General features: G+C 44.3%; 1 protein-coding gene across 1 annotated transcript in view; it reads right to left on the reverse strand.

Annotated features, from left to right (window-relative positions):
* Window positions 1–18,038, reverse strand: part of VWA3B (von Willebrand factor A domain containing 3B) — a 1,052,517-nt gene that overhangs the window by 359,454 nt on the left and 675,025 nt on the right. Inside the window, exons 25-26 of the mRNA XM_078658240.1 lie at window positions 16,628–16,752; window positions 12,175–12,312 (exon numbers count right to left, since the gene is read on the reverse strand). Of these exons, the coding sequence (XP_078514366.1) occupies window positions 12,175–12,312; window positions 16,628–16,752 (263 nt within the window). The remainder of the gene's footprint in view (window positions 1–12,174; window positions 12,313–16,627; window positions 16,753–18,038) is intronic.

Consider the following 18,038-nt stretch of genomic DNA (forward strand, 5'->3'; position numbering starts at 1 on the left):
AAGATATTACACAGAACATACATGTCTGCCCCCCTACTAGCCAAGATTGGTAGACGCACATCTGACCTCTGTCTCCGTAACTGCGGTCTGATTGGTACTTTCTACCACGTTCTCTGGGAATGCCCAGTGATCCAAGACCTATGGGAGCGAGCTGTTCGCAAAATGACCGATGCTCTGGGGAAGCCCGTCCCCCTGACTCCTAGGTGCGGACTCCTCAATATATGGGACCCCACAGATCTAACTGCACTGGAGCAACAGTGGGCAGCTCTGGGCTTCCTCTTACTGAAAAGGGAAATAGCGATGCAATGGGGCTCACCAGCTAAACCGCTTTTGATCAGATGGGTTGCTGCTATGGATGTGTGTATGTTGTCAGAAAAAACGGTCTATAAGATCAGGGGTTGCCCTGGTGTCTGGGATAAAAAATGGGGGCAATGGAACGTCTACAGAGGTGAACTGTGTACTTCCCCCTCTACTGAAATGTCATTGGCTAGATCTGGTTCCCCTCGAAATCGCGCTGGCGATCCATTGCTGTAACTTACGTACTCTATGTCAAGTATGTTTTTTGTGATTGACTGCTTGATACCACCTCTGCTTTTGTTCAATAAAATATAAAAAAAAAAAAAAAACAACACAGAGCTTTACACCGCAAGTCATTACAACGCATTGTCCATTACAATGCAATTTACTATTCTAACTCCACTGGGCGTTGTAATGGGGAATGCATTGTAATGGCTCGTGGTGTAAAGCCCTGCATTGTAAAAGTTGATGTGGAGTAAAAAATGCGGGGTAAAGACATGCGTTGTAATGCAGTCGGTGTAAATGATGTTTACCGGGACCGATCACTGTCCAAGAAATAAAGACTGCCATTAAGATCAATGGCCACTGGCAAATTACTGGATCTGAGCGGGCTCCCCGTAGAATTTTATATGACGAACGTGGCAGTGTTGGCTGCAAAACTGGAGGCCCTGTATAAGGAGGTGCGCGAGCTGAGGTACCTCCCAGACTCAGCAAGAGAGGCCTTGAATGTGCCGTTGCCCCAGACCAACTCGCCTGAGGTCAGCAGCGCAGACTTAAGACCGCTCCCCGTGCTTAATACCAACTTCATGGTCTTGAGCAAGGTGTTGCCCTCCCAGCTGGGGGCCATACATGATGGATCTGATACATACTGATCATAATGGGTTTATCCCTACTCATAATACCTCTTGTAATCTCCACCGGTTATGTAACATCATCCACAACCGAGAATGGACGGACCACCCCAGGCCATGATCATGTCAGTAGACCTACAAAAGGTCTTTGATACTGTCTGATGGGACTTCTTGGAGGCAGTTATGCTTGGTATGGGGCTCCACATCGTATGGGTTTGCTGGGTGTGGTTGTTTTACTCCGAGCCCATGGGCACGGTGAAAACAGGATGCACCATATCGGATTCTTATGACATCCTTCAAGGTGAGAGGCAGGGATGCCAGTTGTCACCACCAATGTTTGCCCTGGCAATCGAACCAATGGCAGAGTACTTGCAGACAGAATGCAGAGGTAGGGGTCTCACAGTAGTAGGAGAGGAAATATTTTCTCCCTTTATACAAATGATCTGCTGATTTACCTGCAACTGGGGAAGAGGATGTTCGCTTTGCCTTTCAACTACTTGAGAAATACTGGTCTTCCTCTGGTTTGCGGGTCAATAGAGCCAAAATGTGTATTTTCCCTGTGAAGCATAATGCCTCCGACCCACTGGTTATCCTCTGGACATCTCTGGGTGCTCCACACACTCAAATACCTGGGTATCCACATTTATCACGACCAAGCTGATTTACGAGCAGGCAATTTGGATTAGGCAATGTGATCCAGGCTGAGGAGAGGGCATTGCAGAGGGAGGAGGACCACAATCCCCCCTTTTATAGCAGACTTGTGGTCGGAGGTGGTGGACAAGTGGGAGCACTGTTCGGGCACCGAGGTCCTGACTGAGGGGGCCCACGGGGAGGGCGGGGCATGGGCCGGAATAGAACTGTTGGCGGGGACCCAGATCCGGAGGGCTGCGTGAATGAGTGGTGAATGATTCGAGTTTGATAGGGAGATCACAGAGGGGGCCCTCCCCAAGGATGGTGGGGCAGAGGCCTAGATTTGTCTGGTGTAGGAAGTGGAGGAGCTGTTAGAACTTGCACCTCCTTCCCTGCCTCCTCCTGCGCTCTTGCCTTGGTTTTCTCTCCTCCCTGTGTGTGATATCGGGGTGCGACCACAGCACCCACTTTCATCTCTGTACTGGCACTGATCTCCCCAGGGACATAGCTTACAGGTTATGGTTTCGTTTAGGGCATTTAGGGTGCTAAGTTAAGTAACATCTACATCTCAGATGGACATATGGGGGACAGTCAACTACCCCATTAGCTTTGAATCCTTCCAGGGGGCCATTGCCCAGATATTTGAAATGGAGGACGGGTAGTACGATAAGTCCAGCTCTCAAACCCATGGGGCACCATGGAATAGCAGGGTGCCAAGGACCTGAACACTATGTTTATGTTATACATACTAGGACTCAGTCAAAAGAAGGACCATCAAGCAAGCGATGGCGCACAGAGTTATGTAAGTGGGCTAGTAGTGAGAGTGTCATTAGATTTCAACAAGCTAAGCGGGTAGCTAATGAAAAGGTTCTGGAGATGGCGAGAGCTTGGGAGGCACTGGTTCAGGCTTTGGGGGATCTCCCAACGGAAGAAGGGGATACATAAGTAATATTCATGCATGTGATCATTAATCAATAGCAACTGTTGTACATACTGGTCTAAATAGCTGATATTGTGCTATACTATGTGAACCTGAAATGAGCCCACACCAACGAGTAAGAGAGAGGGGGATCCAAGGGGGGAGTTGGGAGTAAAAACATGGAGACATATTTGATGAATATGGATAATGTGATAACTATCTCAGATTGTATGGCGATAAAATATTAATAAAATATGTTTTTAAAAAAAAATACATACTATGGCTCGGGGAAATGAAGGAACACTCAAGGACCAACAAAGAGGGATTGAGTATTGAAGATAACTTGATGTGTATGATGAAAGTTTATATACTAACAATTTTTAAAAATCATAGATTTACTACTTTTGGATTCTCTAAGGTTTCCCATGTTGAGTCTGGAAACATGCACCAATCACAGGTTTCCAAGCATATTATTAGAAAAACTAGAGAACTTGTAATAAACATGCAGAGACTTTTGCACATGTGGAATGTACATTGGCCCAGATAGTCAAATACTGTGCACCATGTTTGTGTTACTATTTAACACAGAACCAACACTAAATATACTGATGTGATTCACAATCCAACACAAATCATGATTTTCATTGGATGTTAACCCAAAGTAATGCAACTGCATTCTACAGCACACATACAATGAGGAAAATGCTTTAAAGAATAGTTGTGGTGCAGGAAGGGACTGCTTCTTGCACAAAAACTATGCTGACCACAGCACAGACACCCATGAACTATTGCGTAACGGTGTCTGAATTGGCGCATGACTGTCAAATGTGTGCCAATGCAGGCAGAGAGCAAAACTGCTCCACATCTTAGTAGTTATGGCGCAGTTCTGCTCACTCCCATTCACGCAACACAACGCAGCAATGTTGATTGCTGCGCTGCTCTGCACTGTCTGAACTCTTTGTAAAACCGGCCTACAGTATGCAATAACACATGGGCAAATGCCATCAAATTTATGCAATTACTTTCTCCCAGGTAGCCTAGCATTTTTCTCATGGGAAAAACCCTTTCGCTGCATCCCCTCTTCTCTTTCCCGCCATCTGGTAAAGATAGTAAAAATTCAGGCACTTTTAGGAAGGAAATGGGTTGAATAGTATGTGAATACCCACAAGCTTCTAAGATTGTGGCTGTGAACAAATATACAGTGCCTTCCTGCCATGGATTGTCTACTCCCCATGCACGAGAGTAGATGTACTGGTAAACAAATATTTTTCTGAATCTAAAACCAATTTTGGAGAATTTCGACAGTGGTTTTACTCTCATATAACAGATTATTTGTGAGTTTAAACTTTAAACTAAACTTGCATGACCAAATGGATGAGTGGATCGTGTGTCTAAGTCTAAGCACTGTTCTGAAATGTTAGAACTGAACGGGTGCACCTGTGGTTATCAATGCTTGACAGCTCCTTTTTGGTAATAATCAGCCTGGATGGGCAGTGCTGCCACTAAAGTTGAATGTGGAACAGGAAAAGAAAACTTTTTAAAGGAATTATTATTTTATTGTGAACAGAGCACCCAACCAGAAATATCAGTGCTATCAGAGCGGTACAAAAACCTTTGTTCAGGGGATTCATCACACTGTGTTGAACGCTGATGACAAAAAGTATCACTACGTGATAGCCAGATCGTGACACTACATGGTTCTCAATTTCTCGGTAATCATAGTGCTATCAGTAAGGCATTAAAGCGGAGTAGGGCTACGCTTATAGGGGCCTACCTACATATTGATGGGGTTGGTCTAAGGGTGTGACCAACACATCTGCCATTCCTGAAGACAGTGATCTGTTAGTCAAGATTAAAGGCACAATTCATAAAGGACACGTTTGAAGTTGTAAATGAAGGTATGGAATACTTCTTCTTATGATTTGCATAGGTTGGCGACTTTTAGGGGATTTGCAAAAACTGCCAGAATGACCCCTGGCAATCTATGCAAATTCAAGATTTCCATGCCTCATCCACATCCTTCACTCTTATACCCGAGTATTTTCTACAACGCAAACACACTTTTAGAAATGATTCAATCCATTATCATTAGAGATGCTAATGTTTATGTACTAGAGAGGTCGAAAATTCCATTAGCACATTAAACTGGTCATTTCCCCCCAGGGCAACGTTTTTCCTTTTCAGGAAATTCCCTGTCCTACACATCTATGAAATAAAGTAAACCCAGTAAAGTAAGGGATTGTTTTAGGAACGTTTTTACCCCATTTCTCAACCTATTCCAGTCTTTTTTCAAAATACATTTTCATGCGCCCTTGAGGTGGAAACACAGTGGGAATTTGTGTAAAAATGTGTAAAGGTAGAACTTCATGAATACTGAATAGAATTGTAACTTTGTGTTCACTAAATTCCTAAGGGCCACCCTGTCTCTCCTAAAGGACCACCATCCACGTCCCTAGCACTAGCTTACTAGGGTCAGAAGCTGAAATATTAGGCAAAAAAACTGGGGTTATGACTAAAAAATCATCCTCAAAGGCTTTAGGCAAGGGATATGGGCTTTCACAATAACATCGATGCCAAGTAACGCTTGCTGCAATGTGAGGATGCTCAGAAGGATAGTACATTGCTGAATACATTTTGAAAGCTAAACACAGGAATGAAACTAATATCATTTATTTCTGTGACTTACAGATACGTGCTGGCACAGGCAATCATTCTGTTAATGATGGGGTACTCAAACTCCAAGGGTACTACCTAGATATGGGGATACACCATGAGTTAATCCACAAATTCAGATGTAAACTTCTTTACTTATGTGTTATAATGTGCAAACTTGTTTACTTGCAACCTCTTTGCAGTGCCTTGATCTCAAGTGTAAGAGTGATGAGTAAGTCCCCACTGTTCTTCCTCCTCAGATCAATATTTGGGCGTGGCCATGCTGGAGTGGGCCTTACATGTTCTGTAACATGGTTGGCTGGGCCACGACCACCTTTAAGGAAGAGGGGTGTCCTGGTAATGTTTAAGGGGCACTTGAAGTTCTTCTCTAACAAGTTGTGATTTAATGTCGTTTTCAATGCTGGAAGGCTGGATAGGGCTTGAAGTTAGCATTCTGAGTATCTATCAGATGAGGACTCTGCACCTTGATAACTTTATCTCCTTCTGAATGTGGCCTGTCTGACCAAAATGGTGGTATTTGGCTTGATGTTGTGGTCTGAAATCTACTGTTGGACCAGTACCCCACTTCATTATGGTTAGGTCATGGTACGTCAAACTTGTCAAACTTGAATCTTTGTCCAATGTATTTTCTGTTTCTTAGACCAGAGATCCCTGGTTGGCTGAGGTAGGTACCTTAGGCCAAATAGGAACCAGCGTTTCCATGTCAGGGAAAGGAAGGTCACCTTCTGAGATAGCCCCCATTCACCCACTAGGTAGCTTGGCACAAGCAGCCAGGCTTATCTTCAAGGCAAATGTGTAAAGTATTTGCAACCACGCTCACAGCAACCCAATGATGACACCACAAATAGACTCCACAAGAGTTTTATAAAAACGAGTATAAATTTTATATAAAAAGGTATATGATAAGACCACACAATATAAATCCAACATATGAGTATGTGTACTATTTCTCCTGGCCGTTTGTTAGGCCAGCCAGCCCTTGTAAATTCTGGCGATATTAATGAGCACTTCTAAACATTAAGCTGTAATCCTAATACCATGTTATGCCGTTTGTAATGCTAGAATGAGGCACTTTTGCAATGTAAAAATAATGCAATGCGTAACACAACAATCAGGCACTTTGCAATGTAAAAATAATGCAATGCGTAACACAACAATCATGCACTTTGCAATGTAAAAATAATGCAACGCGTAATGCAACAATCAGGCACTTTGCAATGTAAGAATAATGCAATGCGTAATACAACTACCAGGTACGTCGTTATGCAGAAATAAGGCAATGCGTAATACACTAATCAGGTAGTTTGTTATGCAGGAATAATGCAATGCGTAATACGCTAATCAGATAGTTCGTTATGCAGAAACAATGCAATTTGTCATACGACAATCAGGTAGTTCCTTATGTAGAAATAATGCCATGTGTCATACACTAATCAGGTAGTTTGTTATAAAGGGATAATGCAATGAGTAATACACTAATCAGGTACTCCGTTATGCAGAAATGATGCAATGTGTAATACAACAATCAGGTACACCGTTATGCAGAAATAAGATAATATGTGATACACTCCGGCACCGATCACGGTGCCTTCTGACTCGCAGTCAGCCTCTGTCAACAGTTGCCCCCAACACAGGTATGGTGTAACAAAAAGTGCAGCTCTGCACTCCGGCCCCGGTACTGCCACTCCCTTGGCAATACGGGCTGCGATACGAGCTGAAGCAGAGGCTCGCGCTGCTGGAATGAGAGAGAGGCAGATAGCGTCTCCCTCTGAGCCCGCACCCCACCCCAGGAGTCGACACACGTTGCCTGGGGGTCACAAACTCACTCTCCTCTCCTTGTCCAGCGGCTTGGGCCTCCGATGCAATCTTTGTGAATTGGCAACGGTGGGCTGAGGCCGGCGGCTCAGCTCCTCGGGGGCTGCCGGTCTGGCCCGCTACTGCAACGAAAATCTCAGGGAACATGCACACAGCGTTGCAGAGACTCCCTTGAGCATCCGGTACACAATCACCGGGCACTCCACACGAAGGTCTCAGGCTGCACGAAGAACACGAGCACAGCATCACTGAGACTCACTCTAACTCCAGGTGCACGTTAATAAGGCAAACCTCACAAAGGTCTCCGGCTGCACAAAGCACACGCACACAGCGTCGCTGAGACTCACTTGGACTCCGGGTGCATGATAACAAGGCAATCCTTACAAAGGTCTCATGCTGCACAAGGCACACGCACACGCACACAGCATTGATGAGACTCACTTGGATTCCGGGTGTGCACGGTAACAAGGCAGTCCTCACAAAGGTCTCACGCTGCACAAAGCACACACACACAGCGTCGATGATACTCACTTGAATTCCGGTGCACACGATAACTGGACAATCCCAACAAAGGGTTCAGGCTGCAAAAAGCACATGCACTCAGCGTCGCTGATCCTTGCTTGGATTCCAGGTGCCCACGATCACAGGGCACGGGATACGAGGGTCTCAGGCTGCAACAAGCACAGGCACACAGCGCCACTGAGACTCTCCTGGAAACTTTTGTGTTCCTGAGTTTCCACAACAGGGAGCCAGCTCACCTCGGGCCCTTTGGGACAAGTCACTCCAGGACCCAGCTAAGTGTTTTTCTTAAAGTCAAAGTCTTCCAGCAGGGTCCCTAAGGGCCAGTTCCCAGGCAGAATTGAAGGCTCCAAGTCTCCCTTCATATAGGACTCCTGCAGGGTCCAGTCTTCTGTCGTCAGCTGGGCCTTGCTAGAGTCAAAGGTCTTCTGCTTTTTGTGTCCAGGGAGCAGGCAAACAGTAGGTCAGCCACCTGACTCTTGTTGTACACTTCCAGTCCATGGGTACGATGCAGTAGGCAGAAGTCTATTTTCTTCAAACAGGGTCTTTTTCTACAAGTGTAATCTTTCCAGGTTCAGAAATGTTCTGAAGAAGTTCTCATGAGGTGACAGTCTTATCTAGTACACCAGCCAGTGACTGGAGAATGTCCCCTCTCCAGACCTGGCTACCTTCTTGCTCTTTGCCCACAACCCTTTCAACACTTCCTAAATTCCCAGAAACTCTGAGCCTAAAGTGACTGAACGGGTGGGGGTCTCTCTCTCTCTCTCTCTCTCTCTCTCTCTCTCTCTCTCTCCCTCTCTCTCTCTCTCTGGTTTTATTCAATGTTTCACCTTTGCAGGGTATTCTGGGTAGGAAAACATCGGGGGATCAACACAAGTGACACCTCCCTGGACTCACCTGGATGTCTACTTTTCAGAAAAGGCTGGGTTTTACAGGTTTACCAACATGGTTGCCAACCTTAGGACTAATTAATACACCTACCACAGTTATCATTATTGCCACAATATGTTTAGGGCCCCTACTAGCCGCTGGCACTTGGCCCACCCACACAAGTGAGGTGTAATTTTTATCAGGAGACCCTGCGAAATACTGGGTAGCACCAAATTTGTGGTGGCCCAGTGATCCCACAATTTGCCCACACAGAAATGTATGAAAATTTGACTTTTTTTGTATACATTTGAGGTTAGCAGGAGTTTCTGGGTACGAAAAAGTTGGGGGATCAAGCAATCCACATCTCCCTCGACTACCTCCCTGGGTGCCTAGTTTTAAAAAATGTCTGGGTATGGTAGGTTTCGCAGGTGCCCCCATGCAAAACCAGGTCATTTTGTAATAGATCATTTTGATGGCTCCACAATACGTTTTGGGTCCTTCCCTGTCATGGGCACTTGGCCTATCCACACAAGTGAGGCATCGTTTTTCTCTGGAGACTTGGGGGGACACAGGGTGCTACAACATTTGTGGTATCATGAAGATTCTAGGACTTTTCCTAAAAAAAATGCAAGAAAAATGTATTTTTTAGACAAAGTTTGAGCAGTGCCTGGGAGGACCACGGTCCAGGGGCACCCCCTCAGCACAGTACCCTGGCCAGAGCGCTCTTGAGTGAATCTGGAGGGAGGGCCTTCCCTGTACTTTGCTGTGGGCTCCCTCAAATGTCGCTACTCCACTGGATTCGGGGTACAAAAACCTGGTAAGAGCCATGCAAGTCACCCCATCCTGGATTCCCCGCAGGTGTCTAGTTAAAAATTCTGTGGTTTGGTAGTTTTTCCAAGGTGCCGGCTGATCTGGGGCCCACAATCCACAGCTAACCACATTCCAAAAAACACATTGTTTTTCACCGGACAAATGTGATGTATCTATGTTGTGTTTGGCGCAATTTCCTGTTGTAGGCACATGGCCTTCCCAGACAAGTGAGGCACTGTTTTTCTCAGGAGGCTTGGGGAAATGCTGAGTGCTAGGAAATTTGTAAATGCCTGCAGATTCCAGGACTTTTCCTCAAAGAAATGCAAGGAAAATATGTTTTTATAGGCAAAGTTTGAGTTTTACACAGGATTCTGTGTAGAAAAAGCTTGTGAGAGCCGCGCAAGTCACCTCACCTTTGACTCCTGCGGATGTATAGATTTAAAAAATGTGCTGACTTTGTAGTCTTTCCCTAGGTGCCGGCTGAGCTGGGACCCTAAATCCACAGCTAACCACATTGCAAAAACACAGTTTTTCAGTGGAAAAATGTGATGTGTCCATGTTGTGTTTGGCACAATTTCCTACTGCAAACACTTGGTCTGCCACACATCTGAGTTATATTTTTCTTCGGAGACATGAGGTAATGCTGGGTGGTCCAAAATTTGTGACTTCCTGGAAATTCCAGGAATTTTCCATACAGAAATTCAAGGAAAATGAGTTTACATTTTGTATGCATAGTTTGAGGTTTGCATGGGATTCTGTGGAAAAAAACCTGCTGAGAGCCATGCAAGTCACCCCTCCCTGGACCTCTGCAAGTGTGTTGCTTTAAAATTAGCTGGTTTGGTAGGTTTCCCTAGGTGCCGGATGAGCGGAGGCCCAAAATCCACAGCTGAATACATTGCAACAACTACATTGCGTCTATGTTGCGTTTTGTGCTCTTTCCTGTCACGGACACTTGACCTACCCACACAAGTGAGGCACGGTTCTTCTCGGGAGTTTGGGGGGAATGGTATGTGGTCGCTTTAGATTCCAAGAGATTTCTTCACATAAATACAAGCAGAATGTGTTTTCTTAGGCAAAGTTTGAGATTTGAAAGAGGTTCTCGGTACAAAAAGCTGTTTAGAGCCATACAAGTCACCACACCCTGGACTCCCACAGGTATCTAGCTTTCAAAGATGTGCTGGTTTCTTACATTCTCCTAGGAGCCGGCTGAGCCGGGGCCCAAAATCCACAGCTAGCTACTTGGTTAAAAAAAAAAACATGGATTCTGCTAGGTCAAATATGCTGTCTCCTAGATCACGTTTTGGGGTGTTTTGTGACGCAGGAGTAAGTCACAGCCACACAAGTTCCCAGGAGACCTGTGGGAATGCAGCAAAGTAGAATATTTGTTATTACCAATTGGATATTACTACGTTTGCACCTTTCAGATGTAAGCAAGTGTGTCACAAAGAAGGCATTTTACAAAATGCCCTCTGAAACACATGCCAGTATGGGTACCCACAAGTTCAGAGATGTACAAACAACCAGTACTCCTAAACTTAGCATCTGGTGTACATTTCGGAAATACAGAGTTTCCCTTCATACCCCTTTTCCATTCTTTATAATTTACCATATGAATTGCTGTATAGTCAGTAAACAATGAAAAACCATTGTAAGTTGCAGCTCGTTGTTGGCTCTGAGTACCTCAGGTCCTTCAAGAACCTACAACCCCTAAAAAAAACCTCAACTAGAAGGATTCAGCAGACGTAACAGTATACTGCTTTCGAAAATCTGCTATAGTAAGAAGTTCGAGATTAAATGAAAACATACTCACCAATTGCTGTTTTTTCAACTCTAGTTCAATATTTCTTTATTTCAACTGTTACTTTCTATAGGAAAACCTTGAAGCATCTACACATATTACACATTTCTGCTGAATTCAGGATTTCGTCTAGTTTTCAGAACTGTATAGCTTTCCAGGATCCGCCATAGGTTTCACACCCATTTCCACGACAAACAGCCAGGAGGTTGAAAGCACAAAAAATAGGAAAAATGGGCAATCTCAAAGTAAAATGCAAAAACTGTGACAAAAAATGTGGCTTTCTGAATCAAGTTTGCCTGTTCCTGAAAGCTGTGAAGATGGTGATTTTAGCACCGTAAACCTTTCGCTGATAACATTTGTAGAAAAAAACAGACGCATTCTGCTCATTTTCCCCCCAAAAAGCAAAAATGTAGCCATATTTCGGCTAATTTCTTGGTCCTCGTATGTTGGAAAAAAGGACGCAAATTTGGCATGGACCGCTTATGAGGAAAAACTTTATGGGGACCTAAGCACAAACGTTCCCAAATAGCCAAGAAAAGGCTTAGCACTTTGGGGACTAACAGCGAAAGGGTTAATGTGGACTGAGCGAATTGTAAATAATCAAGGTAATGCAGATTAGAAGACACAGAAGCACAATGCACTGATTGTGCTTCTTGCTTGGTCGCTAAGAGGCCATTCAGGAGCCAGGAAATGGATTCTGAAGAGGGGAGGGCGCGCTTGAAAAAGAAAATGATGATTGAAGAAGATTGCTCTCCTGGGCTATGGGTACCAGTTGATGATGCATGCTTTGAACATCAAAACACAAACACATGATCAAAATAGCCCAGGCCTGGAGCTTGTCAGCAGCTATTCCCTTGAACCTGGCCTCTGTCCACATTAAGATGCAATAGAGTTTCAGTCGTGACACAGCCTCGTCCCAGAGTTAAGCACTCGGTATGATCAAAGGAAAAATAGTTGTGGCCACATCTGTACGATTTCACTGCTGTACCCACCTTCCTGTTGTCGTGTTTCAGCACAGAGTAGAATTTATCTGCTGCTTCCCTCCGACGTGGTGTTGCTATGACAATGCCAGGGACGTAGCGACAATTTCCTCCCTCTGTCCCAGTTTTACAGAAGACAAAATCTCCGACCTGCAGATTGGATGTAAGACATATGGGTTAGCCGCTGGTAATGTCTAAAAAGGAGAGATGGCGAATCTTTAACTGAATATGGGATTCATGTTCATGAACAGGAGGTTTGTGCAGGGATCTATACTAAGTACTGAACAGTCGAGCTATAACTGTACTGGATACGGAAAACCAAAGGGGCTGGTCAACAAAGAAGTCTGTTTTGAACTGAAAAATGCATCACCTGCTACATTTACTTGGCGGCGATTAAATCGGCAACAGAGCCCGCCTTTAACCTGGCACACCAAGGCGTTTGTCTGTAGCGGCAAAACTCTGCGACACGCATGTCTGCCAATTTTTCAGTCTGCTTATGTGTAAGAGTCCCACCTTTATTCTTATATGTGGCTTTTCCATGTCTTATGAGTCCCCCTTCAGTGTCTTTATTGCAGAATGAAACGCGCCCTGCCAGCAGAATAACTAACCCTGATAGTATGTTCAAACTCCAAACAGAAGAACTGCATCATACAGGAATGTCCCCGCTCCTAAACTGCCCACCTTTCTGAGGTGTAACTAGCCACGGTGTGGCCTTTCGAGTTTCTGCATCCATGTACCAGGACATTGAATAGGTAGGTCCCTGCCAACTCTTCATACCCTCTACCATTGGTCCATCCCTCCAGGCTCTTGCATCATTCCTTCCTTACCCGCTCCTTCACGACCCTCTTCAGACGCCTGCAATGCTCATTTTATCTAGGCCTATCTCTTTCTCTTTCTAGATCCTGAAGTACGTTCCTTCTTTCCGGCTCTCCCAGCTCCCCTCTACCGCTTCCGAGGATTTTGCAATAATTCAGACTTCTGCAGTGCTCATTTTATCTAGATTCCTGAAGCACTACTTAAGCAAACATTCTTCACTCTCTGTGTTAAATCTAAAGTGTGGTTACGTCTTACCAATGTGGTCCACGCCCTATAAAACTTAAATAAATCAAATTCACAGCTGCTTCTTACACTCATTCCCTACTTGCTCACGCCATAGTGTGGCTGTAGACTAAGGCACCAATCCATACCATGAAGATCCCACTTTGGCAGATGCCTCCCCGTCCCTTTCAAGTAAGTGCAACACTCCCTGCCACCAGGCCGATCCATCCCCTCCATTCAGGTCTGCAGTGTTGTCTCGTCAAGCTCCAGCAGCCTTCCCTCACTGAAGGCCTCAAAAGCATTATCTGGAGCCACACACCGGCCGCAGGTTATCTCTTCCATTTTGGCTCCTTGGGCATTTACTGTAGCGCTTCCTCTCTTTGGGCGACTGCAGTGCTCATGCAATGTTTTGCTTCTTTGGGTGTCTGCACCCATCCTTATATTAATATATGGTCAATTTACAAATCAGGGAAAACAAAACGATCAGGATCAACCAAACATAGTTCATGAGATAACATAAGTCAACCTACAAACAAACTATGTAAACATCTTTTCTGGGAATTAGTAGAAGGAAATAATCAGATACATCAATGAAAAAAATTCCTTCATCACAACAAATGTACATAGAAAAAGATGTTGCAGTCGACGGTTCGGTCTGTGATGGCAATGAGACCGTCAGACCATCTTCAGGACAGAAGGTTGTGTAGTGTTTGCTTAGTGTAGTGTATTAGGGTTTAGGGTACTGTTGTAGTGATTTAGGTTTTAAGGTAGTGTAGTAGTGTTTGTGCTGTGTAGTGATTTAGGTTTTAGGGTAGTGTAGTAATGTTTGTGTAGTGTAGTGTTTTAGGGTTTAGGGTAGTGTAGTGTTTTATGGTTTAGGGTAGTGAAGTAGTGTTTGTGTAGTGTAGTGTTTTAGGGTTTCGGGTATTGTAGTGTTTTAGGGTTTAGGGTAGTGTAGTAGTGTTTGTGTAGTGTAGTGTTTTAGGGTTTAGGGTAGTGTAGTGTTTTAGGGTTTAGTGTAGTATAGTAGTGTTTGTGTAGTGTTTTAGGGTAGTGTAGTAGTGTGTGTGTAGTGTTTTAGGGTTTATGGTAGTGTAGTAGTGTTTGTGTAGTGTAGTGTTTTAGGGTTTAGGGTAGTGTAGTGTTTTAGGTTTTAGTGTAGTATAGTAGTGTTTGTGTAGTGTAGTGTTTTAGTGTAATGTTGTAGTGTTTTGGTAGTGTAGGGGTGGGAGTAGTGTTGTAGTGTAGTAGTGTTTTAGGTTTAGGGTAGTTTAGGGGTGGGAGTAGTGTGGGTAGTGTTGTAGTGTAGTAGTGCTTTAGGGTTTAGGGTAGTGTAGGGGTGGGAGTAGTGTGAGCAGTGTTGTAGTGTTTTAGAGTTTAGGGTAGTGGTTTAGGGTAGGGTAGTAGTGTTTTAGGTTTAGGAGTAGTGTAGGGGTGGGAGTAGTGTGGGTAGTGTTATAGTGTAGTAGTGTTTTAGGGTTAGGGGTAGTGTAGGGGTGAGAGTAGTGTGGGTAGTGCTGTAGTGTCGTAGTGGTTTTGGGTAGTGTAGGGGTGGGAGTAGTGTGGGTGATGTTGTAGTGTAGTAGTGTTTTAGGGTTTAGGGTAGTGTAGGGGTGGGAGTAGTGTGGGTAGTGTTGTACTGTTTTTGGGTTAGGGGTAGTGTAGGCGTGGGAGTTGTGTGTTCTGTAGGTGTAGGGTTGTCACTTACCTTGCAAACTTTAACTACGAGTATAGCTTTACCACGCATGCCTTTGCGTTGTAATGGCATGCATGGTAAAGGCATAGTTGTGGTAAAAGTATGCGATGTAATGGCATGTCGTTTTCATTGACATCGCGCAGTAATAGCCGCGTTGTAATGGCACGCGTGGTATTACTATGCGATGTAATGACATACGTCCCGATCAAAGCCAGAACAAAATGCCTCATAATCCCTCCATGCTTCTCAAATAAGAGATCCAAAAATCAAAAAAGGAAATTATACAAACAACGCCAGAGGGATCATTCTTCAGTGGTGGCTGCTAAGGAGGAACTAATCGTTGATCCTCAAACAAACCTCAAATGCCCATATCACTCGAACAAATGAAATTCGTTCCATAGAAGCCACAGTCAGTGCTTCCCTAGACCAAAGATTGCCAAGAGAACCTGCCTCTAAGTGAAAAAAAATGGAACCTGACACTGGAAAAGACGTGGAAGAATGTAAGATGCAACAACCCGGCACCTCGAGGAAATTCTACAGCGAGGAAATTGTGGTGATTAATCAGGTGTGATGTAAACTGAGGCTTTGGGAGAATAGGTTCCTTCCACCTGAGGTGTGAGCCAACCAGTGAATGAGTTTTAAGCTGCAACCAGTCCTGCCCCTTCCAAGACTTATTTTCTACTCAGAAACATTATCTTCAAAGAATGGGAGGAGCCAGAGTAGATAGCAGTCACGTGTCCTTGGACTAAAATATATACCATTCCATCCACTGACTCAGAATTTCTGAAAACGTTTAAAATAGATACTTCTTCAAAGTTTCAATTGATGCAAATAGTGGTACAGGAGGGTACAAGCCTCTTTAAAATAAGCCCAATATGCTACAATATTCACCCTGTAGTCGCATACATTTCCATTATATACTGCACAGTTTCTCCTGAGGTATTTACTACCCCTGTCGTTGGTAATAATGAAGGATAACCATTCTTTTTTACATTTTTACATTATTTTGTGCATACAAATTGAGATTTGGGAAGCACATTGCTAAACACATTTCAAGAAACACTAAATGCAACGGGCAAATTGTGCTACTAATGGGCTATTTCAGAAAGCAATTTAAATAACGGTCTTTGCATGTCGCAAGTGAATTAATACATGATGATACATCTGAGAGACCAAGCCTTCTTTAGACCGTAAAGTCTGACATTTTCTGTCCTGCCTGTATTTGTTTCTTGTGCTCAATTAAATGATTTAAGAGTCATAGGAAATGCATAGTATTTCAAATAGAGTATTTTAAATAATAGTCCTATAAAATATAAGGGCGAATCAGAAGATTAATAAACTTGACTAAAACTATGTTTGTAATTTAAAAGCCTCATGTATATATTGGTGGTATCACAAAAAACTGGTGAAAATGAGGTTGTGCCCCTATGGCAGTGGCTCAAATTATAAGCTGGGCAATAATGGCATTGACTCCGTTTTTGTATCGACTGTTATAAATAAACTGAATACTATCACTATAATAGAGTGAAAAACACGGGCAAAGTGGTAAAAATGGGCACAAAATGGGTGAAATAAAGGTTAGTCCCAAAAATTCAACCATCTCCCAGGTGAATGTTATTTGTGCTGCTGTGCTTTTCTGTCCAGTTATTTAAAATGACGTCTAAATGATCTTTCAAGTAAAGGGCCCGTTATTCTATGCGAAGAAGAAAACAAAATACTTAGCATATTAACCTTCAAAGGTGGGCATGGCACAGCACCTCCAACAGGTACTATGAAAGCGATTGGCGTGATCTGGGTGTCTCCTGGACTGAAGTCCACAAGGGCCTGCTTGGAATTCAAACAGTTTTGAACAGTCCCTGAAAGAAAGCAGAGAAACGTGTTAAACAACGACCTGGAGGCATCAATCCCAATCTCCCCGGCCCAATATGCTTTATAAGCTTTTCAGAGGTTATGACCTAGGATACTGCAAGTAGACATCTATAGTTTTTCTGAGCACAAGACACGTGATATGAATTATGGGACAACACTAATAAGAGAGTACGCTTGCTGGCTTGATATGTGGTTAAACCCATTTAAACATACCTCTTAGTTTGCAAACCGTTGAGTGGAGCTTTGTGCAATTAAGCTGCATTGAGCTATATCTCATGTTGATAAAAAGACGTGCAGATTTCGTAGGGCTAGCAAAGCAGTATATTTGCTGAGGCTTATAGTCAGTTATAGCCTGTATGGCATGCCTAAGGTCACACACTCTACCTGCTGGGCCCTGCCAAAGACTGTGCCCAGTGGACAATGGGGATATAGTCCAATGGTAAAGCGTGCAGAGCACAGGAGGAGGTAATGCTCAGAAAACTGTGGGTATAAAGATAGTAGGGGCAGGGAGCCCAAGAGCTGGGAAAAGAACTTGCTGGGTAAGACCAAAGACATTGTCCAGTGTGCTGTTGTGAGGGGAGCTGGAGTGACTAAACAGCGTCCTGCACCCAGAATCCAAAGTGTCCTGCCTGAGGCCGTGAGCGTCATGCTGTATGTCCAGAGACTGCTCAGCACCACTGAAAGGCGTGCATAGAAGGCTCTGCAGGAAAGTCTACACTGTACACAGAGCCACATCTCTTCTGGAGGCTGCAACCTTAAGGCTCAGAGCAGGAGGAATGGACATTGACATGGCTAAATACTGTGGCCTGGTCCTAGTACCTGCTGGCCTCTTCTTAAGGGACTGTTCACCAGACTTTAGGAGCAGGGCTACTACAGGAAGGCTGTGGCTAAACACTGCACCCTGTTTCCAGGTCATGCAGGGAACAACTGAAGACAGTGTCCAGCCAGTTCTATCAGCAAAGAGGGAACATGGATGGTATGCCTACTGGGCAAAGTCCAATAAGTTCAGTTGGTTGGCTAGGTGTCTGGGAGCCATATTTATATGAGGCCTGTGCCTTCTGGACAACAGAAGCAGAAGGACTAAGTGCAAGGTGTCGCTAAAGGCCGCACTGCAAATCCCTGGGGTCACTGATGGAACAGGGGTTTCATTCACGATGGAGCTAAAAGCCAAGCTGTATGAATATAGCCCACTAGCACCGGAAACTGGTTTGCCCAGCATGCTCAGAAGGTATGGCCCATAGGACAATATACACTGCATATTGTCAACAGCTAT

Source organism: Lissotriton helveticus, chromosome 8, assembly GCF_964261635.1.
Source record: "Lissotriton helveticus chromosome 8, aLisHel1.1, whole genome shotgun sequence".
NCBI lineage: Eukaryota > Metazoa > Chordata > Amphibia > Caudata > Salamandridae > Lissotriton > Lissotriton helveticus.